The sequence below is a fragment of the Molossus molossus genome, unplaced genomic scaffold (genome assembly GCF_014108415.1).
Source record: "Molossus molossus isolate mMolMol1 unplaced genomic scaffold, mMolMol1.p scaffold_m16_p_8, whole genome shotgun sequence".
NCBI lineage: Eukaryota > Metazoa > Chordata > Mammalia > Chiroptera > Molossidae > Molossus > Molossus molossus.
This window is the reverse complement of record NW_023425402.1, coordinates 23,288,769-23,314,772: the sequence shown is the minus strand read 5'-3', so window position 1 is coordinate 23,314,772 and position 26,004 is coordinate 23,288,769. Positions and strand designations below refer to the sequence as shown.

At 42.8% G+C, this 26,004-nt stretch overlaps 1 protein-coding gene across 1 annotated transcript; it reads left to right on the top strand.

The window, feature by feature from the left end:
- The first annotated feature begins 6,972 nt into the window (after window positions 1-6,972).
- Window positions 6,973-22,617, top strand: LOC118621930 (glutathione S-transferase A4). Its single transcript, XM_036249366.1, has 7 exons — window positions 6,973-7,043; window positions 7,982-8,089; window positions 14,684-14,735; window positions 16,062-16,194; window positions 17,064-17,205; window positions 18,814-18,945; window positions 21,984-22,617. The coding sequence occupies exons 2-7, from the start codon at window positions 8,000-8,002 to the stop codon at window positions 22,104-22,106; spliced, it is 672 nt and encodes a 223-aa protein (XP_036105259.1). The 5' UTR covers window positions 6,973-7,043; window positions 7,982-7,999; the 3' UTR covers window positions 22,107-22,617.
- Window positions 22,618-26,004: the final 3,387 nt, after the last annotated feature.

The following is a 26,004-nucleotide window of genomic DNA, read 5'->3' as shown; positions in this document are numbered from 1 at the left end:
AATATTGATTTCAATGCAAAACCCTTCTTTTGTACAAAATAATTTTATTCTAATACTGGGTCCCATTATTTTCTTAAACAGCAGCATTTTGTACATATGGATTATGTTTTAGCGTTTTATACAGTCAGCTTTGTAACAGACTTTTTAAAGATTGATTGATTTTCTTTTGGGGTTCCAGATAATATTTTATACAGATTTTTTAAAATGTAAAAATATTGATGCAGTATTGCCGCAGGGGTGAGATTTAAGGCTGCGCGCCAGAGGGTCGTTTATCCAGTGCACGTGGATATTTGTGAAGTGGTTACATTTTAAATGTGGCGCATGAGGTACCTCGGGCTCCCTTGGACTGACATCAGCACTAGAAAAGTGATCTTTTCAATGTCACATTCATGGTTTGATTTATTTATTTATTTTTTGAGACCGCTGTGCCGTTCTAAAAGTACTGTTATGTAATTCACTTTGCTGGGTGTTTGTTCCCCAGATGAAAGAACTCTAAGTAAATATTTTTGAAATTTTCACAATACCTTTATTGCTGTTAGAAATAGCCAAATGAAACCAGGCTTTATCATGCTATGCCATTATACTCTTTTTTTTTTCTTCATTTTTTGAAATCCAACTGTGTAAGTACCGACAAAAGGGAAGTTTTACAAGCCACAAGATTCTCAACGTAAAATTTAATACAATCATTTAAACCGATATCCATGCCAAGATGTAGGGCCAAAAAGCTAAGTTTCAAAGCAGCAGATTTTTTATTGTAATAACTGGTAGAATTCTGCATTCAGCTCAGTTCTCCAGGCCTGGCTAGGAACACACAACGAATAATCTTCTCTCCTACCAAAATCTCAGGGCAATTTGGGGAGCAAAAAAGACTCATGGCACAGGTTCCACTTATGTAGGAAGTCACAGTTACCGTGATGTTAGTGTCCTCGTGTGCCACATTTGAACTTTGAACTCTTAACCCTTGTGTAGTTTCTTTCAACAGTGAGAACTCTATTGGTTGGCAGTGGCTGTTCAATCGAGAATGTTTACAGCAATTTTGCAAATGACAAAGCTAGTTTGGAGACAGAAGAAGACAAAAGGTCCACTCTCATCCGGCTCTTTAGGACCCTCGTGGTTACCCGAAAGACAAGAGGGAAGGTCGCCTGCGGAGAAGGCAGTGTGTTCTCAATAGAGTGTTGACTCATTCTCCCAGGGCTCAAGCACTCTCATGAGGTTCCAGGATATAGCAAGCTGAACCATATGAAACTGTCATTTTCCTTGGTTAAAATTAATATTGGCACTTTGATATGGTTCAGCCTAATCGGTTGGTAAATTGCCACTTCAGTGTATTAATAACATGTTGCAGCCGGACCTGAACCAATTATACTGTGGCTCCCGACGAGCCCTAACCTGAAGTCGGGAGTAATTTCTGCTTTGGAGAATCCGGCTCAAAAATGTACTTGACCAAGCACTATGCTCTCTAGGGCTGGGAGAAAAGCACATAATGGATGTGGATTTGATAGGTACTATTTTCCTGTTAACAAACTGGCAGCAGAGCTTCAGCAAATAAATATGTATGTGTAAGCACAACTTGAACCTGGACTCATTTCTGTATTCTATTCTCCACCCGTTATCTAAAGCAACAGAAAATGTGTTTTCAGAGATGAGTCCTTTACTGAGGTTAATATTTATTTTCCCCTTCTGTGTTATGTATAAAAAGTAAGTTAATCTGTAACCTTACCCAGCTGGCCGGAAAGCTGGCTTTAAATTGTAAATACCCCTTAGAGAAGCAAATGGCTTGAGAAGACCATGTTCTTGAAACTTGACTTATGTTAAGGTCATTACGTTTTTCTTTAAATTGAAAAACCTAGTTACCTGGTTATTACACATTATAAAGTGGTTTTTCTAATACTTTTATAGGGCCCAAATCCAGAAAGTATTTCACTTTTCGTCCTCTCCCTCTCCTTTGTCAATAAACTATTTCCCCTGGAAAGCTAAACATGTTTATTCATATGAAAGTCAAGAAACTGATGTTCAGTTGAGAAAACTGAAAACAAACAAACACGTAAATTCTAAAGAACTGGCAACATTCTATAAAGTACTTCCCCCTGCCCCCAAACGGGTAAAGGACAAATTGTGAATACGAGATATTTACTTAGAAGGGAATAGTGACCTTTTTTTGTCGTCGTTGTTAAGTGGAAAACAAAATGCTACCTGTTGCATGTATTTTTTAATGAATATAGAATTCTAAGGTGTACTGCGAGATACCAAGACAAAGGATGCGTTGAACCTATCCATGACTATACCTCATTTCCAGTGGGAAGCTTTCCAGGATGTCAGGTAAACGGTACAGGGATGGCTCTTACTCGTGCGCCAAGGTTCAGTGACAGGTGTGCCAAGGTGTACACATGTCAAGTGCACAGGCACAAGGGTTGCTCGGTATGATTGTTCACTTTAAGTAAAATCCCATTGATTCCTAAGCCCTCACCCAGCTCATGTATAATAGGATTTAAATAGGAAGAAAATAGACTTTCAAACTCTTTCTAAGACACATCTCTTGCCTAAAGGACTAAATAACTTCTAATAAATCGATACTGTGTCATCTTCTGGAGTTTTCAAAGATTGAATACAATCAAGGCAGCACATGTCAAACAAAAAATTATTGTTTTGTCAAGAATTGTCAAGAATTGTTTTGGCAATACCAGTACTGTTGGAGTTCACAGGCACTACGTTTTCTCATGAAGTAGCATTTCCCTTCCGTCAAGCCATTGTCTGTGCCATTTAGGAGAGAAAAGAAAGCAGGCTATATGTTTCAGCTCAATGTATGACCAAAAGCAATATGTTTATAAGAAAATGTGTAACATACGAATTATATATCTTTTAAAGCATACTGTAGCAACTTGTTTGTTTAATATATGTGGTTAATTTTTAGAATTATTTTTACAATTTCCAACCAAAGTACTGTATTTTATATAATTTATTGTGAGGATCTTCTCACGGAAACCATTAAGAAGATATAAACTGGAGGCAAATATCACATTAATCTGTATTATTAGTTTCTTGTAGACGCTGTGCTAATGTGAATTGAAAACCACCTGAATATATAGTCTTCAGATCTCAGATATCTTGGCACTAGTAGAAATTTTAGTCATCTGATTTTATTACAAGGGAATATATTTATTTATAAAGCAAATATTCATAATGATGAGAAGATAGAGGACAGAAAACCACTTATGTAAGCCCCTTCTGAAATAAAATGTTGCTTTTTGAATAGTTCATCCTAAGGTGTTTAAAAATGTTAGTTTTACACTTAAAAAATTCTGCTCCAAATAAAGTTGTGGTTTAAGAAAAATTGATTTGAGTGTCAGTTTTTTGTTTTCATGTTCTTCCATCAAAAGATCACATTAGTGTTTCCTAATTGGAATTTTGATAGTTTATAATTTCTCCTTAATATATGTACATTGGAAGCATACACTTAGGGCTGCAGTATGAAGAGTTATCCTCCAATGTGGAAGTTTTTCTTTTTTAATTAACCTTTAGTAAGTTAGTTGAGTAGGGTTATTAAAAAAAAAACCACACAGGTCAAAACTTCTTGTTTCTGATTCCATCATGATTAATACCTACATTGTATCTTTTTAGCTTTCACAGTACACTCATGTGTACAATATAAACCTTCCAAAGAAACTCCTAACCTTATGAATGACATACAAGATTCCACGGGAAATTCATTTCCCAAACATTCTTTGAGTCCTTGACAGAATTTTGTAGGAACATGATCTACCAATCAAACTTGTATTGGTGAATCCCTAAATGTGTCCCTCATGATCAGAACACTGCTGACCTGTGTCATCGTAGCATTTGTCTAAACTTTTGGCACATGTGCCCTTCAGAAGCCCCGCTGATTCAAGCTCTCAGCCATTCATCCTGCTGTAAACACCTGCTGTAGAATACACTCTGATTCTAGCCTTTTATAGGTAAGGCCGATTTAAGCTAATTGTTTTTCTCTTCCTGGGGTGTTTACATATCAAGCTTCTCTTAAACTGAGATGTAAAGCTTTTGATTTTTGTTAAGCCAATTTTACATGCTACTGAGTGGGTGGGCGAAGGTTTAAAGACAGGACTTCCCAGGGCCTCTGAAAATATATCAGGTCGGTAGGTGGACACTATGAGTAAGACTGAGCACTCTCTCGGAGACACAATGAGTCTCCAAGAATAGAATGATTTCAGGGGCTTCCAAAGAATAAAAGGACCTATGGGTACCTGTCATAGAATGACAATTATTATAACAACTTTTTATTTTCCTACAAGTCTGTGTAATTAATACTCTAATGATACTGCCTTACTTTCTCTTTCAGGTAAACAAGATTGCTAGGATGGTGTGATCACTATATTATTAGGTTGGACATAGGAACGTGTCATTTTAGTAGGTTAGAAAAAAAAATAGTAAAGTACCAGCCATGTGAGATGGTTCAACCAATTAGAAATAAGGGGATGGAGATAAATATTTGACTTATCAACAAAGTCGAATAATAATTCTTGTGTTATCTAGTTCAATTAAAGTGAATCTTTGTAGAAAGTTGGGTTGGAAAAAATGAATAAAAAGTGATCACTTTCAGCAGGGCTGGAAAATATGGCTTCCTACCCACTTTAGACTGAGTAATCTCTGTGTTAGGTCAGAAGTAGATGAAATTGAACAAACTTTTTTTTGTCATAACAAGACTCATCTCAGTTTTATTTTACAGAGTAATGATTTGAATACATTTGGGTACAGTAAATATTTAACAAGAAATGCAATTGTATCAGAATGGGCATCAGAAAAATAGCAACTCATCTTACACATAATAACTAGAAAATATTTTTCTATCTGATCATTTAAGTGTTACAGATCCTGAAAATATGCACTGAACAAACTAGGTACTTTGCTTGGAAATCATCCTTAAAAAATGCTTTGAGGTATAAACATGTATTAAACCTGAATCTTTTGCATTATACAGAGTTTAAACAAGCATATCAAACAAAGTTCAGTGGCTCTTAAAACAGTTATTACGTTCAAGGACACACTCTTCCACGATTTCCCGCAACTTTGGGGTTCTCCATTGCAGTTGCCACTCGCGCTCTTTGTCATTTATCTGCGTGTTGATGTCTTCCTCTGTTGAGTGGGTGCCTTCAGAACTGTAGATTTCCAATTTACGTTAAAATGGTAAACACCGCTGAAGTTTCACTCTTAAGCACAGGCTCAGACTCAGTTCCTCTGGGCTCCAGCTGGGGGAGGCAGCTTGAAAGGCACCAGAGACATACAGGGAAGAGCTGAGTTGCTTGGCATCACAGTGAAAGCTGGAGGGGCAGCTTTCTCCTCCCAAGATGTACTGGCAGAGGCCTTTGCTCCTTTGGTGAGCCCTTCCCCACAGCGTCTGCAGAGGGGCGGCACATCTGGGACTCCAAACTTAAATTTGGAATTGACTTTTCTGACCCTCAGGCTGCCAGCTTCATTTGTTATTTTACATGCTTTCTCTGGATAAACTCATCCGTTTGCTGCCAGTGTGATTCATGTCAGTCCTCACTGGCTTATACAACTGACTAGTGGACATTATGAATAGGATGGCTATAGGAATGATAGACAAGTCTATTCACTATTTCCCCCAAACCTTGTCCTCCTCCACCAGGCTTTATAGAGCTAGGAATCAAGGAGTCTTCCTTTCTTCCTTTCCTTTCCTTTCTCTTTCTTTCAGTAATACTCTCTGAATATCTACTCTGTGTTAAGCATTATTCTAGGAGGGGGATATACAAAAACTATATTGTTGAAAATGTGAAAATTCCTAACCTCATGGAATTTACATTCTATCAAATCTACAGACAATAAAATAAAATGTATAGTATATTAGATGACAATAAATGTTATGAAAAATAAACAAGAAGGGTGGAAAAGGAAATGTGTGTGGGCAAAATTTTAGACTTCCTCTTACTCCAACTAGTAAATCCTTTATCTTACACCTCCTAAATATCTCACCTTCTCTTACCCATCTTCTTCAAACTCACAATGCTACTCTAATTCACAACATGTAACAGGTGTCTCTTTCTTGACGCTACGCTCCCCCTCCCACCCCCCTGCTCTCCGTCCCAATTAATTCTTCACACTTCTGCTCGAGAAATCTATTGAAAATAAAATCGGATGTGTTGTTGGAACTTATCAGTACCCGCAGGCTTCTCAAGCCAAGTCCTGTCAAGAGCCTCTCATGGGTGAAAACAATCAGAAACATCTAAAAAAAAGCTGCTTCTATAAACAATTTTGAAGTGCTTTTTAACTTTAAATTTCATGTAAAACGAAAAAAAATTTTAATTTCAAGTGTATTTGGGAAAAGAAAGGCAGACTGCCACGTGCAGCGCCTCATTTGGATGTGTCTGGAGTCTTGGAAGCTTGACTACCCTACGTTCTCCTACAAATGGACCTTGAGAGCTTGTTTGGAGGTTCTAGCAGGGGAGCGCAGCTACTCGTATACCCTTGACCGAAGACCGGTCCTCTCCTCTGGGGGGAAGGTCGTCCTCTTCGACCGAGCGCGCAGCTTCGGGAGGGACGAACATGGATCGGTTGAGGGAGGAGGGGGACACCCGCCTAGCCAGCCAGATCAGCCGAATCAACCCTGGCGATCAATGGGGTGACAGATGTCGCAGCCAGATCGCCCTCACATCCGAGAAACGCAGCTGCTCACAGGCTATATAAACCTGATTGGAATTCCAACTTTACACATAGGCCGAGAGTTTTACCAACCCCAGGTCTCTAATAAAAATTCTTCATCAAAGTCCAAACCTAACTAACACTAGAAAGGTCATTAAATCTCTCAAATTGCTAAAATTAATGTTAAAACTGGCTTGAATTTGTGCTGTTTTTATATGATCCAGAATGCCTTGCAGATGGGTGGGAGCATGCTAAACATTGCTGTTTCTATTGGTGAAATCCTCTTAGAGCCGCGCCCACCGGCCGCGCCCTCTCCCAGCCGCTGGTCCCGCCTCGCTGCAGGCTCCTCGCAGGGCGCTTTGTGCAAGTCCGGGTTCTGCAGCGGATTCCAGGTCTGTGTCCCTCCTGCCGCCCCCACCCGCCTTTTCTCTTCTTTTTGTTCCTGCTCCTCTCTGTTCTCTCGACTGCGAGTCTCTTACTCCACCATCCATCCCTCACCCCCACCTCCCTTTAGTCCTTCTCTGGTCTCCCTCCCTCTTGCTCTTTGCACACTCAGCCTCCGCCTGGGCAGACGTGGGCCCCTTGGCTGCAGTTGGGGTCATTCTTGGCTCAGTGTGCATATTTTTATTAACCCGCTCTGCGGAGTCTGAATCCGTTGACGGAAGGGACCAGGCTCGGATCCTCCCTGGACCGGGCAGGGTGGCTGCTGTGGCCCACCCTGGGCTGAGCGGGCACGCGGACGGATCACCCGAGCTGGTCTTGGGTGGCCGAGTCTGTGGCCTGGGCGCATTCGCACGGGCCAGGGCTCATCTCCCAGTGGGGGCGGGGGACGTGCGGGACCCCGGGGCCGCTAACGCGGGCGTGAGGATGGACGCACGTTTTTGTACTACTTGGACTGTCCAACTTCCAGTTTCGGTGACAAATAGGATGATGCGTGTGAAAATATAACGACTTGCAGACGTGCCAGTGAGTGTCGCCTTCTCCGCGACCCTCCGCGTCTGGCCTGTGCGGGTCGAATTTGGGAAATCGAACATGTTCAAGGTCAAAGTCCGGGATGATCTGAATCTGTGAAACACAGCGCTAGCACAGACGTCTTGACAACAAATGGCCCCAGCTTCCCAAGATCCAGAATAAATCATAAATAGAAATTTGAGAGCCAAGGGTGTTTTGTTTTGTCTTTAATGTTTTAAAATGGTGGAGGGTTTTAATGAGCAAGGGAAAACGCTGTAAAAACAAAACAGTTTCCAGTGCCCCGATCGTGAATATTCATTGAGCCCTTGGGCACTGGGTTGTGGACACAAATGAGGAGGAGCTGCTGCGTGTTTTTCAGAAAGCCTGAAAGACCATCATGGCCGAGAAGAAGCCCAAGCTCCACTATCCCAACGGGAGAGGCCGGATGGAAACCGTACGATGGGTTTTAGCTGCCGCTGGAGTCGAGGTACCTTATATGCTGTTTTTGATGAAACCATAAATGGGGAAGCCCTGAGGTAGCCCTCTCCCACTAATATTACAGGCATGCTTCATGGAGTCAGATTCCTTCCTTTCCATGGCTTTTTTTTTCTTTATAAATGGGATGTAGTGGATGGAATTCTATTTTGCTTTTAACTTGTACTCAGTCATTGGCTTCTGATCTACCACCAATAAATATTTATTAAAAAAGAGAAAAGGAATGAACCTGAAATTTGACAGTTACTCCCAGACTTTTGTTAATTATACAATGTCTCGGTAAATTTCTTGTCTGCATATTGGTATGCTTTGGCCCACAGTGTTTTGTTCTGTTCTTTTAGCTTCTTACTTACAGAAATTTTCAGGTAGGAACAAAGGTAGAGAGGACATTGCCATGAATTCTCTGTACTTTTCACCCAGCTTCAGAAATGGTTAACTTTATATGATGATTACCAGAGGGAAAGAGGTGTGGGGGGAGGTAAAGAGAGTAAAGGGGGGGAATAAATAGTGATGGAAGGAGACTTGACTTTGGGTGGTGAACACATAGTACAATATACAGATGTATTGTAGAATTGTACACTTGAAACCTATATAATTTTATCAACCAATGTCACCCCAAAAAATTCAATAAAATTTTTTTAAAAAAATCATTAAGTTTATGCTAATCTTATTTCATCTATCTCCTCCCCTCCACTTCTTTTGTGGGGGTATTTTAAAGCAAAATCAAAACATCATATGGATTCATCAGTTTTTATCTCTAAAAGATGAGGATTTAAAAACAGAACCATAGTGCCATTATTACTACCTACAGAATTAACAGTTCCTTATTATCATCTAACACTCAGCCTGGTGGTCTCACACTGGTCTTTTTATAGTTAGTTTATTCCAGTCTGGATCCAAATCAGGCCCGCACATTGCATTTGGTTATATTTCCTAAAGTATTTTTAAAATCTATAACCATTTTCTCTGCATTTAAAAAAATAAACTCTATATTTGGGAATCATTTTAGATTATAGAACAGTTATAAAGATAATGCTGAGCATTCCCATATAACCATCATTCAGGCTCCCCTAATGATTATATCTTACATAACCATGGCACAGCTAAGAAATGAACGTTGGTGCATGACTAAACTACAGACTACGAATTTAATTAGTGTTTTCTTTTACCGTTCCAGGATCCAACATTGTATTTAGTCATATGTTTTCTTAGTCTCCCTCAATCTGTGACAGTCAGTCTTTCCTTTATTTCATGACCTTGACAGTTTTGAAAGAATTGGTCAGGTTTTTTTGTAGAATCCTGCAATTTGGGTCTGTCTGATGTTTCCCTCATGATTAGACGGGGGTTTGGAGGAAGAATAGCACAGAGATGAAGTGCCCTTTTTATTGCAACATATTAGAGGTTACATGATATTAACATGAATTATCACCAGTGCATTTATGAATTATCACTTGGGCATTTGGTGAAGGTGGTGTCTGCCAGGTTTCTTGTGAAGTGGCCATTTTCCCCTCTTTTCTTTAGAAGCGAGTCATTTTTGGCCCACACTCAAAATGTTGGGAATTAAGCTCCTCCCCCGGAGAGAGGAGTATCTGTATTTGAAATTCTTATGTAAGGGAGATGTGTCTTCCCCTTCCATTTATTTATTTATTCAATCATTTCTTTATATCAGTATGGGCTTAAGTATATTTATTTTTTACTTTGGGTTGTAATCCAGTAATATTTTACTTTGTTGCTCAAATTGTTCCAGCTTTGGCCATTGAGACTCTTTCAGGTTTGCTCCTGTGTCCTTTCCACAAAGCCCCAACCCCTTTTTCCTTTTTTTCCTCCCCCTTCATCAATTTCTTACTTTCTGACATAACAAGATGCTCCAGGCTCTTATATTTTCCTCGCCCTGGCCCTAGAGTCAGTTATTTCTCCAAGGAGCCCTGGTCCCTTTTATTAGAAAATGGTATTAACAGCCAAGATCTGGGTGCTAAATGTCTTCATTTGTTTTAGTGCCATTTATTTGCAGAAGAAACTGTCTTGTAGAATCTCCCCCATTCTGCATTTTGTTGATTTACCCTCATTTTAACATGTTCCTCTATTCTCTATATTTCTTGCAAACAGCTAGTTGGATCCAGAACTGTGATCAAATCCAGGCTCCTTTTTATTTTTCCATATTTACATGTTTTTTTTCCCCCTGCCAGACTCCAGCAGAGGGATACTGTGAACATATTTCTGATGTACACCATCGGGGGTGCGTGATGTCTGACTGTCTCATTTTCAGCCATGCAGAGCTTGATCAGTGTGTTCCGGTGACATCAGCTGATCCGCACATTATAAAGTTCCCTCATTGCCCTTTCAAATAGTGGTTTTAGCAGCTGTTGATCATCACCATTGCTAGGGATTACAAAATGGCGATTTTTCTGTTTCTTTCATTTCATCTGAATTTATTAACTGCGATTCTCTTATAAAGAGAATTTTTTCACTCATTATTTAATTACTTTGAATGCAGGTCCTATAGGAAAGGCAAGATAAATGCTTGACAAATGCTTGATAAAGGCAAGACAAATTTCAGAGTAATGACTTGTTACCCTGGCAACCTCGAAAGATGACACATGAAGGTCATTGAGTGTGGGGTTTTGTCCTTTGTATGTTTGCTTCGGGTTTTGGTTTTTTTGTCTACCATTAACTCTCCATGGCAGTGTTTTACAGTGTTCTGAATTAGTTGATACTATTTTTATATACAAATGCTAATTTCTGACTTCTCTTGAGAAATTGTGAGACCTGGTGATCCTGGGCCCTCATTTCCACAGGGAGCACTGCCGACCTCAGTAAGGATTGCCACCATAGCTGGACCTTTCAGGCACAGTCCCCTCATTACCTATGGTCTCAGGACATATTTTCTCATTGTGTTAAGAGGGAGAGTGAAAAAATTCTTGGTCCTATCACCTAAACCTAGTCTGCCTATTTATGTCATCTGTCTTACCCTGTATGCTTCTGAATTTACAATTCTAATTTACTTAATACATTTTGCAATGGATGTCTTCTATGTGTATATAGTATAATCCTTGGTCACATCCTCTCTCTTCCAGTCTTCATTCTACCCTGCCCCTCTTATTCTCCTACAGTCCAGATTCTTTGTTTTATTAATGGAAACCCAACCCTAAATAAGTTCAACAACAACAACAAAAGAGAACACTGGTCACGTGACCTGCCTATCCTAGACCAATCACCGTGGGCAGGTGGGTGGGGCAGAATAATTAGCCCAGTGTGGGTCCTGGGCTGCCTCTCCCACTAGGGGGGAGGGAGCTTGATTGGTCTTCCTCACTGAAGTTGACCATGTGGATGACCACTGGTTTATTTATTTATTTATTTATTTATTTTATTTTTATCCTCACCTGAGGACATTTTTCCATATTTTGTTCAGATATAGTGGGAGGGAGGGAGGAAAAGAGAGAGAGAGAGAGAGAGAGAGAAACATTGACGTGAAAGGGACCCAACCAGGCCCGGGGACAAACTGCAGCATGTGCCCTTAGCGGGAACTGAACTGGGTCTCCTCGACCGCAGGCGGACACTTCAACTTCTGAGCCAAACCGGCTAGGGCTGACCAAGTGGTTTATAGGAGCAATTTCCGGATGGTGCTATGGGGGATCCTCCCCATGTCTTGGCTAAGGGACATTTTTAGCTAAGTTTGGGCTTTGGGCTGGCATCCACTAGATGACTTTGTGATTCCCAGGGTCACAGTATGGGGTTGAGCCTGCCGGGTACTGCACACACATGTCTGAGTAACCAGGTAGCAATCAGCTCAAAGGCAGTGGGTCCTAAATCAGGAATCAGCATCCTTCATCAGTCACTGGGTTGAGTTCTTGGACATTGCTAGGTGCTGGATATTGCTTCTTCACTGCCTGGGGCTCCATTTGCCCAAAGGCCCCCCTCTCCCAACCCAGAAATCCAGTCAGATCCCCTTGTTAAGAGGGATATCAACTTATGTAAAAGGGAAGACTTAAATGGCCACAAGCTCCTAATGCAGGACTTCTGGGTAATTCCCTTAAAGAACTGAGAGAGTGTTGAAAAGTGAGTGCTATGGTGTGGAAGGGCAGTTCTCCGAAGTAAGGGAGCAAAGACAACTAACTGACTGTGTAGAGAGAAAACAACCTCAGGAGGTGGACTGGACTGGACTGGACTGGAGGTGCCACGGTGCTCCAGGCGCTGCCTGATTTTTTCCTTCTCTCTCTGTTCCACTCCCTCCTTCCCCCCTCCCTGTGCCAGTGTCTTCTTGCTGACTGTTAGTTTTACAAAACCCCACACGAGTGAGTCCCTCCAGTGAGAGCACACACTGTGTGTGTCCCAGAAGTCAACAATCAGGATCAGAACCATTGGGAAGGACTTTTTTTTTATTTTCTTAATCCTATTTTCCCATTTTTGTTCAGGTAGAGTGGGAGGGAGAGAGAGGAACAGAGAGAGAGAGAAACATCGACGTGAAGGGACACATCGAGTGGCTGCCACCCGCACAACCGACCAGGGCCGGGGACAAACTGCAACCGAGGTACGCGCCCTTAGCGGGAACCGAACCCGGGTCTCTCAGGACCGCAGGTCGACGCTCTAACCGCTGAGCCAAACCGGCCAGGGCGGGAAGGACTTGTTTTTTAAAATGTACAATTCTGATCTCTCTCAGTTCCTAAAGGTGGACCTGGGGTTGGATGCACCCCCTCCCCACTTTCCTAAGTGCTTTAAATGGTCATGGTCATACAATTTTGAGAGCAGTAATGTGGAGGGAGCACCATGTGCACCACGTCTGACCAGCTGGGCATTTGGACAATTGCCCAGAACATTGTTGGCCTGAGGCACTAGATAGAGTGTCTGTAGGGGCCCTGAGGCCCCTCTCCTCACATCATGAGGACCCTGGGGAATAGTAGAAGATGGGTATACATCTCAGGTCAGCTAGTTGAGACAGAGCGGGGGGGGGGGGGGGGCGCTGCTGATTCTGTGCCAGTCGGCTCCTCCCCATCCTTAGATGACTTGGGAGCAGCGCAGGGACAGACTCCAGTGGGGAACCATCCAGGGACTTGGTGGGAGGAGGCCTCCTCTTCCTGACAGGACGTTGTGTTAGAGCCGTGGTTCTCAACCTTCCTAATGCCGGGACCCTTTAATACAGTTCCTCGTTGCTACTTCATAACTGTAATTTTGCTACTGTTATGTCTTAGGTGACCCCTGTGAAAGGGTCGTTCGACCCCTGAAGGGGTCGCGACCCACAGGTTGAGAACCTCTGTGTTAGAGCATATTGTAATGTCAGGAGAAGAGGAAATTGTTTTCCCTCGATTTCTTTTTTCCCCCCTAACTTTTTACCTCGAAAACTTTCAAACCTACAGATAAATTGTGATAGTACCATCAATACCTTTCAACTAAATGTCATTGTTAACAATTGGCCACCTTTGCTTTCTCCCTCTCTCTCGCTGCGCTTATCTCCGTCCACCCTTTGACAGTAAGTTGCAGACATCAGTGCATACCTTCCTCCTCAGAATAAACTGTTCTAATTGTCACAATATCACTGTCACAACTAAGACAATTAATACTGTCTACCATATTTAATACGCAATCCCTATTGTCCCCCCAAATGTCTATATGATGTCTGTATTTGTGTTGCAGTTATAGCTGCCCCTACACCACCACCCCCTATCCAGGATCTAATCAAGATTCAGGCATTTGGTTATTAGTCACTTTTCATCTAGAACAGTGCCTGCTTTTTTTTGTTTTTGTTTTTCTTCCCCTGCCCTTGGCTCTTTGAAAGAATCCAGGCCACTTATGTTGCAGAATTCCCACATTCTGGGTGTGCCTGCTTTTCACCTCCTGGTTAGCTCCCAGTTAAGTGTTTCTGGCAATGTGTTTACAGTGCTACTGTGCCACAGCAGCGAGCACACGACATCACGGAGGGCCCCCCAGTGGGCAGCTAAGTCTGACCACTTAGTTGACTAGCTGGTGAGACCTCCAGGTCTCTCCATTGCAAAGATATTGTCCCTTTGTCAATAGTAAGTAATTTGTGGGTAATACTTTGAGATTGTGTGGTTAGTCTGTGCCCCATGACCCAATGATTTTCGTATCGATTTTGTTCCTTATCAGAATGTTATTACCTTGTAGGTTGCAAATTGCCTATTTTCTAATTTTACCATTATTTATCAATAATTCTATATTAACCAGCACTAATTCTGCTGTGTAAAATAGAAAGAGCTTTCTCTTCTGCCCCCCTTTTTTAGTATCATCATTTCTGGAAATGGGGATTTTTTTATTGTTGATGTGTGTTATAATCCATAACGGACATCACTCTTTTTGGTGCTTGAATTGCTCCAGGGAAGGGTCCTGAGTGCCTTTGCCTCTGACATACCTCGTGAGTCTTTGAGGGTCCCTGCTTCCTGACGTGACAGAATCAACCCTCCCCCTAGGACCCCTGGTTTCTCCTAGTGTGCAGTCATCTTTAGAAACCAAGGTGTGGGTACAAAGTGTGCTCTTCCCTTTGGATTTGGAGGCAGTTTGACTTGGAATTTGCAGTCCTGAACCTGTAATGACATGTACCTTCTCTTGGGGGGGGGGTATCTTTTTACAAATTTAGTTTGATGAAGAATTTTTGGAAACAAAAGAACAGTTGCAGAAGCTACAGGATGGTGAGTGTGGAAATGAGACGACTCTGGGTAATGCTGATTTTTTTTTTTAAGAACTGATATTTATGTGGCAGGCCAAAGATGCTGTGGCACTAAACATTCAGAACGGCATCCTAAAACCAGACCAGGGAGAGGGAACGATAGCTGAACTTGCCAGGAAATCGCTTCTTATCCAGTAGTTCTGTAAGAGCTAGCGAAGGGGGAGGGAGCAGTTCCTTCTCCCTTCCAAGAAGGCAGCGCCTCTCCATGCCTCTCTCCTCCCCCGCCCTCGTCCAGTCTTCTCCCCCATCCCGTCTCCCTGTCCCTTCCCTCTTCATCTTTGCCTCACCTCTTTTGCCTCCTCCAAACTGAGGCAGAGGTCTGCATAAAGTATGCAGATGAAAGTCCTCATCGACTCAGCTGCATTTCCGAAGCAAATACCAAATTGATGAAATCAATGGAAGGCCCCCATCAGCTCCAGGATGTGGGGCCTCTCCACATCCAGGCCCCATAAGACATACCTAGCAACCTTGTAAGCAGCCTCCCTCCCAACCATCAGCAGGGTTCTCAGGCCCAGGTCATACTCCCTTGAGAGGGACCAACTGGACAGGGCTGTAATTCCACCTGTCGTGTGTAACACTGACATCTGAGACACATGCTTACTCTCCTCCCTCGACCCTCACGTGCCCCCAGTCCTTCAGCTCCTGTACCTGCCTCTCTCCCTGGGGTTTGAAAGGGTTTGATACAGGTTTGTTGAAGAAAGTAGTGGGTTACTTTTTGACCAGTGGTGGCAAAGTTGGTAGTCAGTCGCCTATGGCTGTGGAAAGATAAACCAGTGATTGGACCTGAGTGGCAGTTGGTGGTTTAGGCTTCATTATCAGGAGAACATTCTACAGGTATCGATCTTCTGCACTGTCCAGTGCAGGACCCACTGGCCATCTGTGCCTACTGGGCACTTGAGATGGGTCTAGTGTAGCTAAGGAACTGAATCTTAAAATTTTCAAATGTCAAGTAATTTAAATTTAGGCTTAACTAGACTCGTGCAGCTACTAGCTACTGTATTAACCAACACAGCTCTGAAGAACTGTCTTCACTCAACTCCCACCCCCTCATCACCATGGGTAGATACTTTTCCAGGGGTGAAAAATGAAGGGAAAGTTTAGAACAAAGCTGGTTTTCAGACTTCTTTTATGGCTGAATTTGCTCCCCCGAATGAAATCTGTCACAGGGAGTTTTACACTATTTCCTAAGGCTATGGCCCCAACTGTCTCTTTTCATTCCCTAGAGCACTTTTTCAGGGGTCCAGGGACAGGGAAGAGATCACCTCTAACTCTGGGCTTCTGTTCTCAGGTAACCACCTGCTGTTCCAGCAAGTGCCCATGGTTGAAATTGACGGGATGAAGTTGGTGCAGACCCGAAGTATTCTCCACTACATCGCGGACAAGCACAATCTCTTTGGCAAGGACCTCAAGGAGAGAACCCTGTACTATGGCCCCTCTTGAGTGTTGTCAGTTGTCAGCTTACTGATACCTTAGCTGATCTGCAGTCCTTGCAGCACCCCGTCTGCTTTATGTCTTGTGTCACTAGTGTGATCAGGGAATGGACCTGGAAAGGTCACGAAGCCCAGTTGCAAAATCAGTACAGAGAGTCTGAGTAGAATGATAGAAAAGAATTGAATTCAGATATTGGAGCCTGCCTGTATCTGGAGTGTGGTTGTTGCAGGTTTCAACATCTTTAAACGCTTTGGTAATACTTTTTCCCTTTCTTACAAATCTACTATTGACTATTAGGCATAGGAAGCCACCGTGACATTCGAGGCCTGGGATACTGTGTCTTGAATTATAATTTGAACTCAAAGCCTGGTCCTTATACCTCCTGGATGCATGACCCAATGCAGCGTGTTAAGCTCTGGAGTCCTGATGGAGTGCACTGGGAATAATAACAACACACCCCTCATAATGTCACAGGATTCAACGAAATAACAGATACAGAGTGTTTAGCACCATGCCTGTTGCATGCCAAGCATTCCAGAAATGATATCCACTCTCCTTCTAACTGTGGAGTTCCACCCACACTGCACATGGGTGTGGAGTGAGAGTGGAGGAGTGGGGGCTGGGGGAGAGGGCCACCGTGACTTTTGCTGTCTGATCTGTGACAGATGTTTCTGAGGGCATTTTCTGGATTCTAGATAGAGTTGTCTGCATCTTTCCTCTTTAGGGACAGGTGTAGACAGATGCTTCTTGGCATTTAAGTTGCCAGAGCCTTAAGAGAAAAAGCACTCTGAATTTTTAGTTGTGGAAGCTGATGAGCTTTAAGAAGGGGAAACTAAGAAACCTGCTTTTTCCTTTGAAGGATTGATATGTATGTGGAGGGGACGCTGGATCTGCTGGAACTAATCATCATGCACCCTTTCCTAAAACCAGACGATCAACAGAAGGAAGTGGTTAGCATGGCTCAGAAGGCCATACTTCGGTACTTCCCTGTGTTTGAAAAGGTAGGTGGCAGAGAAGCCTATGAACAGAGCATAACCAAATCACAAGGGAGCTGCCACCAATGCCCCTTCCAGCTCAGGACGGAGTAAGGCTGAGCCCCGATGGACTGACCCGGCTGCACTCCTGACAGCTGACAGTAGCCATGAGCACAAAGCCATGATATCTTGGAGCCTCTCAGATTCCACTAGGACCATATGATTCAGAAATCTGTAAAAATCTGGGCTCACCACATGTGTGCATCATCATTCCTTATTTTCACTGGATGCCCACCCTGTGTAAGGCACAGAAAAGCAGAAACCCCCTCATTCATTCATTCTTTCACTCCACAAACGTTTGCTGAGCAACGTTGTGTATCAGACATCCCACTGAACAGTTTGATCTGAAAGGAAGAATCACTGCTCTTTATTTCTCTTTTTTCTGTTTTGTTATTTTCCTTATTACTCTGCTTTTCTGAACTTCAACCTCCTTTTTCCCAACTGAGAGGAATTGTTTTAAATGTCTCAATTAAAAAACAAAAAATGACAATGTAAAAATGTGAAATTGTCGAATGTCCTCTGGCCATCTTCATGGAATTGGATTTTAAAAGGGGAGGTATTTCCTGGCTGTTTCTGTCACTTGGTTTCATGGTCACTTGCCCACAGGCACTCAGTGAATGTAAAATATGATAATGCAGAAATGTAGTGTGACAAGGGAGGGGCAGGTGGAAAGACCATCCCTGGTTTGTAAGTCCCAGTGGCCCAGCTGATGTCAGGGCTCCTCTCACCGCATGAGCTAAAAGTGGTTACCACTCTTATACGTAGTGGAACAGAATCACCGAGAGATTGAGTGATGTGTCCAAGGAGGAGAGCTGGGAATGGAACTCGGCCCTTGGACTACAAATTCTGAGTTCCTTGTACTCCCCCACTGTGGCTCCACTAACTGTATTTTATTTGGAATCGTATGCAGGGTCCCTGTCAGGCATACACACCACACATACATGTGTGCACACATCCTCACACACGAGCATCTGAGAGTTTGCTGCGAAGGGGCTCTCCTCTCTTCTCCCGCGGTTCCTGTGCCTCTGCACCGAGATGGTACTCTCAGAACAGGAGTCAAGATGAACTCCCATGCTTTGCATTTTTTTCTGGCTTCTGAGATGCGAAAGGAAGCCTGCTGTTTTATAGTCACGTCCAGTTTATGACTATGAGTCCTGATGTTAGTACAAACAACTAGCAAACAAGATTGGACTTCTGGGCAAGGACCCATCGCCCGATTCTTACATCACTTCCCCCCTTCCCCAGCCTCTAAATTCATCAGGGCTAGTTCATTTCTGTAGGTACATTTATGGAATAGATGTATCCATTGAAAGCATAAGTCCTCAATTAATGTCCCCCCTTTGCAGTGTTTCATTCTGATATACAGCACATATTTAACGCTGCTTTCATTTCTATCCATTTGGTGCATGCGCACTCGCTGCTATAGGGAGCTCCCTCTTAATTCATGTTATTAATAAAGGTGAAAGGATAAGGCCGGAGTGTCACCCCTTTCTCAGATACTGCACTCATTCAGTAGCTTCGCCAGTTTCTCTGTGTGGAGTACTGTAACCGATGCAAAACACTTACATCCTGCAGGTTCTACGGGAGCACGGACAGAGGTTCCTTGTGGGGAATCAGCTGAGCCTGGCAGACGTGGTTCTACTCCAGACCATTTTGGCTCTAGAGGAGAAAATTCCCAATATTCTGTCTTCATTTCCGCACCTCCAGGTAAATGAAACCACATATTAGAACACAGGTCCGGGACGGTTTGGCCTTCCTTCAATGTCTGTTGATTGGTTAGTTCTCCGTGTGTGTTCATGTACTGTTTTAGATTCTAGTTGGTAAAATGAAATGAAGGTCCAGACTTGAAATTGTTTTTCTACTCCCCAGGTCTGCAGTTTTGTTCCGTAACTATACTTTTGGAACAAACTTCCTACACAGTGAGCCAGTAGGGACTTGCCACAGAAGTAATCGCACGGGCGGGGTGCCCCTCGTCTGTTCCTGCCGAATGGACTGACGGGGGGGCGGGTGTGAGCACCAGCCTCAAAAGCAGTCTCATCGCCAGGGCAGGCTCCCCTTCTCAGAACTAGCACGCTCTCAAACTGCAGAGGTCTAAGCCTGCGTTCTGAGAGCGAATAAGAGGCACCCCGAACATTATCCCAGAGAGTTCCCACCATCCTCCTCCCCAGAAATGCCAAAGACCTGTGTGTGGCTCAGCTTATTCCTCACTATTATTCTGGCAGGACTGAGCATACAATTTTGAAGCAGAAAAGGGTTTTAAAAAACGAATCTCATGCAAAGCCTTCAATATACATATGAGGAAATAGAGCCCCAAGGTAAAGAAGTCTGCAGCCAAGATGCTCCAGCTAGTGGGTCCTTGAGTTTTGCCTAGAACCTTGGCATTTTTATCTGCAAGTCCAATGGGCTTTCCTCTATAGTGGGGGTTGGCAAACTACAGCCCCCATCACTCCAGGCTAAATCAGGCCTGCCACTTGTTTTTGTACAGTCCTTGAACTAAGAAATGCTTTTACACTGTTAAACGGTTGGAAAAAATGCCAAAAGAGTAATAATATTTTATGACATATGAAATTATATGAAGTTCAAATTTCAGTGCCCACAGGTAAGTTTTATTGGCACAAAGCCACACCCATTCATTAATGAATTGTCTGTTTGCTTCTGTGCGACCACAGCAGAATTGAGTAGTTCTATTAGACATGATGTAAGGCCTACACAGCCTGAAACATTTACTAACTAACTGGACTTTTGTAGAAAGGTTGTCAACCCCCGATATAGACCATAGCGACATATCTTTGATCAAATTATCAAAGGCCAAGAGAGACACACACTTAATCTCCAAAGAGTAACACAAATACTTTAAAAAATTTTTTTTCCAAATCCAGTAAACATCATTTTGATATACTAATGAGGACAATAACCCCAGTTTAGTGCATGCATCCAGAAAATGAGAATCTTCACCAAGGCAAAGAGTCGTTAAATAGTTTAACTATACGTTCATTTCTTTGTGAAGACACTAAGGTGAACATTGTGTAATTTGACTTTAATACCAATAGGTCCTTGCAGCAGCTCAGGGACCTACTGGTATTTTCATCCATGATGCTGACAACTTGATTAACCCAGGCACATTTGTGTAAATACAGTTTTAATCTCTGATCATACCAAGCACTAATATTAAAGGACTTTAGAATCTAACACCAGATCTGAGTTTAATTGAAAGGTCATTCCTACAGTAATTAAAGAGTTAAAAATCAAAAGTCACAACAGTTATATTATACATGATAAATATAAATCCCACGTAAATTTTTAAATGATAAATCTTGTGGAACAAGCTTCTCAATATTGATATAATATTCAAAATTAATAATACAAAGAGTTCAAATAAGTAAAGATTATCATATTTACATAGCATTAATTGACATGATTAGTAGAGTTTTTGTTAATATTAGTGACATATATATATTATTATTATTAACATATATACATATTTATAGATATATGTTTTAATCCTTACCCGAGGACATTCTTAGAGAGAGAGAAACATTAATGTGAGAGAAACATCAATCAGCTGTCTTTACATGTCCGGACTAGGGATCAACCCTGCAACCTTTTGGTGCACAGGACAACGCTCAACCAACTGAGCCACTGTGGCCGGTGACATATGTGTATATTTATGTTTGTGTACATGCTTAGTTAAGGCTGTGCTTTGTTTATAATTGATATTTAATAAATAGTAGCATTTTAAATAAATGACCTCTTTGAAAGATTTAATTAGAGTAATTACATATAATGGATATATACTTTTTCATGTAATTCAAAAATTTTACTGGATCGCCCTGGCCGGTTTGGCTCAGCGGTTAGAGCATCGGCCTGCGGTCCGGAGAGACCCGGGTTCGGTTCCCGCTAAGGGCACCTCGGTTGCAGTTTGTCCCCGGCCCTGGTTGGTCGTGCGGGAGGCAGCCACTCGATGTGTCTCTTTCACGTCAATGTTTCTCTCTCTCTCTCTTCCTCTCTCTCCCTCCCACTCTATCTGTGCAAAAAATGGAAAAATGTCCTCGGGTGAGGATAAAAACAAAACAAAACAAAACAAAAAAAATTTTACTGGATCAAGTAGACTTTTTCTCTCAGTTATAGAGAATTGGTAAGATTTAACTCTATGAATGAAAAATAGGATTTTTTTTAAAATTTCAGTTTACATAAATATCTGGTATCTGAGCGAGCCCTAGGCTACAAAAAATGCAACTGGCCATCTCCCACAAATATCCAGAAAGAGGATTCATTAGAAGTGAAAAAAGTCTAAGAAAGCTGAATTAGAATAAAAAATGTACCATCTGATGACTTTTTAAAGCATTTTTATTGAAATGACTCATGTATTTTTTCTGAGAAGATCAATATATTTAAGATACTTCTCAAGTCTCCCCTCCCCCACTTTTTTCTCTTCAAGTAAGTATCATTACCCTATTCTAAGTATCTTTTTAATTTTGCTATTTCTGAAAAAAAAAAAATTCACATTTTGGTGTGAACAGTGAGATTTGCATAAAGCCTGGTGTAGATACCAGCCATTGTTGGCAGAGATTGTAAATAACCCTATCAGGAGATCAGACCCTAGGCAGAGGCTGGATTACAGTTCTGGTTGGATCCCTGTACTTATTGAACACATTTTGATGAATGGGCCATTTTGAACAACCGTATTTTCACAGTAACTAATACATTTGTGGTTAACCTTGAACGTCTGTGTTTTCCTTTTTCAGGAGTACTCAGTGAAAATGAGTAATGTTCCTACAATTAGGAAATTCCTTGAACCTGGCAGCAAGAAGAAGCCTCCTCCCGATGAGATCTACGTGAGAACCGTCTACAACGTCTTTATGCCATAAAACAGCACACGCGTCTGTGAGTGAGAACACACCTCTAGAGATTGCTGTGACCACAATAGTACCTTAATTGATGCCAGGCTGCCGTGATACCAGCTATGTGGTGGTGCTACATGTAGTTGTTGCTAAGTTGGGTCTTTCATGTCAAGGAGATCTCTTCTAGAAACATTGACATTTTTGTCTAGTGAGTAATTGTTATGGGACCTTTTTCTGCAAACCTTTTTGGAGAGGGTGGCATTTAAGTTAGATCTGATCTGAACTGATAACAGTGAATATCTCTCCTCTGAGCTGTTATAAATCCATGGTAGTAATGAATGCAGTCGATATTAGCTAAAATAAAGAATTTACAAATCATTGACCTGTTGCTAGAATTTTTTAATTCAGTTGTTTGGAATCTACAATGTAGTTACATGGTTCAAAAGTAAAAAAAGTATAAAAGTCTACAGTTTTCAGCCCTGCTCCCAGCTACCTGGTTCTCCCCACAGGCAGAGTTATCATTTGTATATCCTTCCAGTTATATTTGATATATGTATAAAAAAATACAAATATATGTTACTTTTACCTTATTATCCAAATGGTCATTGGCAGGCTTGAATTTTTTGCATTTCAGATTAAAAGGATGGTTTAATTCATACTGCTTTATTTTTTTTATAAACAAATTGAAAAAATTTTTTTTTCCTTTATTGATTTTAGAGAGAGAGGAAGTGAGAGGGAGAGAGAGATAGAAACACTGATGAGAGGGAATATTGATTGGCTGCCTCCTGCATGCCCCCCACCAAGGATTTGGCCTACAACCTGGGCATGTGTCCTGACGGGAATCAAACCGGCTACCTCTTGGTGCATGGGTCGACAATCACTGAGCCACATCGGCCAGACTATTCATACTGCTTTAAACATATGTTGACTTATGGCTCAAATATTAATTGAGCACCTGTGACGTGCCAAGCAGGGTTCCAGGAGGCAGAACCCTAGAACAGAGCTCCTGCTCTAGAAAATGTGACCACATAGTAGAGGAGATAGATGTGTAAGCAGCACAAGTAATTTTGGGAAAGGAAGAAATGCTGCTATTGGAGTGTATAATACTCAGAAATTTAAAAAGTAAGGAAAGGCAAGTTTTTGACGAGGGCTTATAGAGGGGACACGTTTTGCTCAGATGTAAAATAATAATGATAATAATAGTAATAATAATCACTTGGTGATCATTCATGCTCGTCACACTCATTGCAAGGGCCTTAGTGTTTTATTAGAGGAAAATCAGTGCAGACACCCAGGTAGTTGTTTGTGTTCACACTTCAACAGTGTGAGCACTCTGTTGTCATCCTAATAGTTAGAATTGCCGGACGAGCAAGGGCTTGGTGACACATGTAGCACTGGGCCAGCCCCTAGGAACAACAGGGGCCCAGGCTGCTGCTTCTGAGGCTGAGGCCCGGCCCAGGCTCTGGCCAGGATCCAGAGAGCAAGAGCCAAGAAAAAGGAGAAAACGAGGGAGTATGTAGTGAAAAGACTCACCCTTCCCAAAGGCCAAAGACAAGTCTCTCCTTTGCTTCTGGAAGGTGATGTCTTAAGCCCTTGGAATGTCACGCCTAATGGGAATGTTTGCCTGTGGGCCTTGGGCCAGCCAGATACTAACAGTGTGATTTGAGCCACACCCATTATGCCGTGTGTGGTGTGTGGGATGGGGGCTTTGGGTCATGGGATGTCAGCTCAGCTTTGGAGGGGCTGGAGTGGCATCTGCCACATGGGTAGTCAATTATGCCCAGGTGATGGCGCCCCAGGAAAAACTCTGGACTCGAAGCTTGGGTGGGCTTCCAGTTGACAACACTCCATTGTCACACATGGTTGCCAGGAGGAGTGAATGCGTCCATGACTCCATAGAGAGGACATCTGGACGCTCCGTGTCTGGACCCTCTCGGACTCCGCCCTGTGCGTCGTCTGTATCTCTCCCTGTAATAAACCGTAGCCGTGAGTACAACAGCTTTCAGTGAGTTCTGTGAGTTCTTCCAGCGGATTGCTTTGGGCACCCCCTTGAACTTGCAGTTGCTGTCAGGGTGAGGGTGGTCTTTTGGCCTGCTCCTTCTTAACTCTTCTGGGAAGAGGAACATTTTACACTCATTTGAAGATTAATTTACACATGGGAACCAGACGTGGACTTGATAACACCCAGGGGTCTGGATTATTGAGTTTTGTGGGATAGCAGCAAGTTGGGACCACTTTATACTATTTCAGTGTGATTTTATTATCCAGTGCCATTACCTGGCAATATTTTTTTAAAACCTTTAAAAAATTTTTTTTTTCTTCATTGATTTTTAGAGAGGAAGGGAGAGGGAGAGAGATCAGTGAGAGAGAACATCGATTGGCCGCCTCCTGCATGCCCCTCACTGGGGATTTGGCCCACAACCTGGGCATGTGCCCTGACCGGGAATCAGACAGACGACCTCTTGGTGCATGGGTCCATGCTCAACCACTGAGCCACACCGGCTGGGCTACCTGGCAATATTAATTGAGGGTCTGGTAAATAGACTTTAAAGCCATTTTGTAAATATTGCTGTTTGGATTTTATTCTCTTAGACACCAGGGGGCCCTCAATGCTGGCTCTTTGAGGAAACAACCAGGGAGGAAGTTTGGCTTCTGCACTGAATTAGAGGATTAGACAAAATAAACACAAAAGGCTGGCTGTTCCAATGAAGACAGATTCCCATGTCTTTCCCACTCACAGTTACATGACCTCAAATCGTGCCATCAGTTCCCATGTTGGAAACAAGTTCCCTCCTCCCCACCCTACCTCATGTGGCATGACCCCAGTTTGTCACAGTCCCCTTTGTCACATGCCACCAGACTCCTGCTGGTTAGTCTCAAGCCTTTTTCTTCCTCCCATTTTCATCAGCCACCAGGCTTTGGTGCTAGAGTAGGAAGTCAGGCTTTGGGGCATGTGTTCTCCAAAACATCAGGGCTGGACCCAAACACATGAGACGGAGCATGTGCAGAGGGGTGACATGAGGCTCAATAACCAGAATCCATAGCAGGTGAACCATTGGGGTTAAAGTGCACAGCCACGTAGAAGTGGGGCGGTTTCAGAGGCTCGAGTGTCTGGGACAAAAAGGAGAGAGCTGGATGGTGTGCATCTGTGGTGTCTGACGGAGGAGGAGGAGGTGCAGCACTTAATAGGCCTGGGACCCAGCATAAGCCAGTCAGAGAGGCTTTGGCAGACTGTGCCTCAGGGAACACCTGATCTCTTCCTGCTGCCTGGCTGGGTCTGTAGGGGCCAGCCTCCTGGGGGCCCCACCAGAGCAGAAAGAATTCCACTGGGCAGGGTCTGCAGCAAACAACAACCAGCATGGGCGCTTGTATTTGCTGGTGTTCCCTCTTCATCGCAGGTGCTTTTTATTCCTTTAAGTGAATTGCCCAGAAGTTTGCAGGGCAGGTTTCTTGTTCTGTCAGCACAAACATCCCCACCCAAGGGGGTCTCTCTGACCAAGAGACCTGTGCACTCTCCCCACACCCACATACCTCTTTCTCATCTATTTTGTTTTCTTCAGAGCACTTGACACCTTCTGACAATTTTGTCTGTTTAATCTATCTCTGTCTTTATATTTAAAGTGGGTTTCTCACCCAGGCCGGTTTGGCTCAGTGTTTAGAGCGGCAGCCCACGGATCAATGAGTCTCAGGTTTGATTCCAGCCAACAGCACGTACTACGGTTGCGGTTCATCCCCGGCCCTGACGGGTCATGCGGGAGGGAACCAGTTGATGTGTCTCTCTCACATCGATGTTTTTCTCTCTCTCTTTCTTCCTCTCTCCCTTCCTCTCTCTTCCTCTCTGACCAGTGGAGTACAAAGTAGAATACTCACTGGCTAATTCCTTGATAAAAATAAATAAATAAAGTGGGTCTTGTTTTAGTCTGCT

Bases quoted from the DNA above. Each gene is read 5' to 3' on its own strand.
- LOC118621930 (XM_036249366.1), top strand. From the start codon at position 8,000: ATGGCCGAGAAGAAGCCCAAGCTCCACTATCCCAACGGGAGAGGCCGG. The intron at 16,195-17,063 runs GTACTATGGCCC...TTTCCTTTGAAG, and splicing joins GACCTCAAGGAGAGAACCCT to GATTGATATGTATGTGGAGG. The intron at 18,946-21,983 runs GTAAATGAAACC...TTCCTTTTTCAG, and splicing joins CTTCATTTCCGCACCTCCAG to GAGTACTCAGTGAAAATGAG.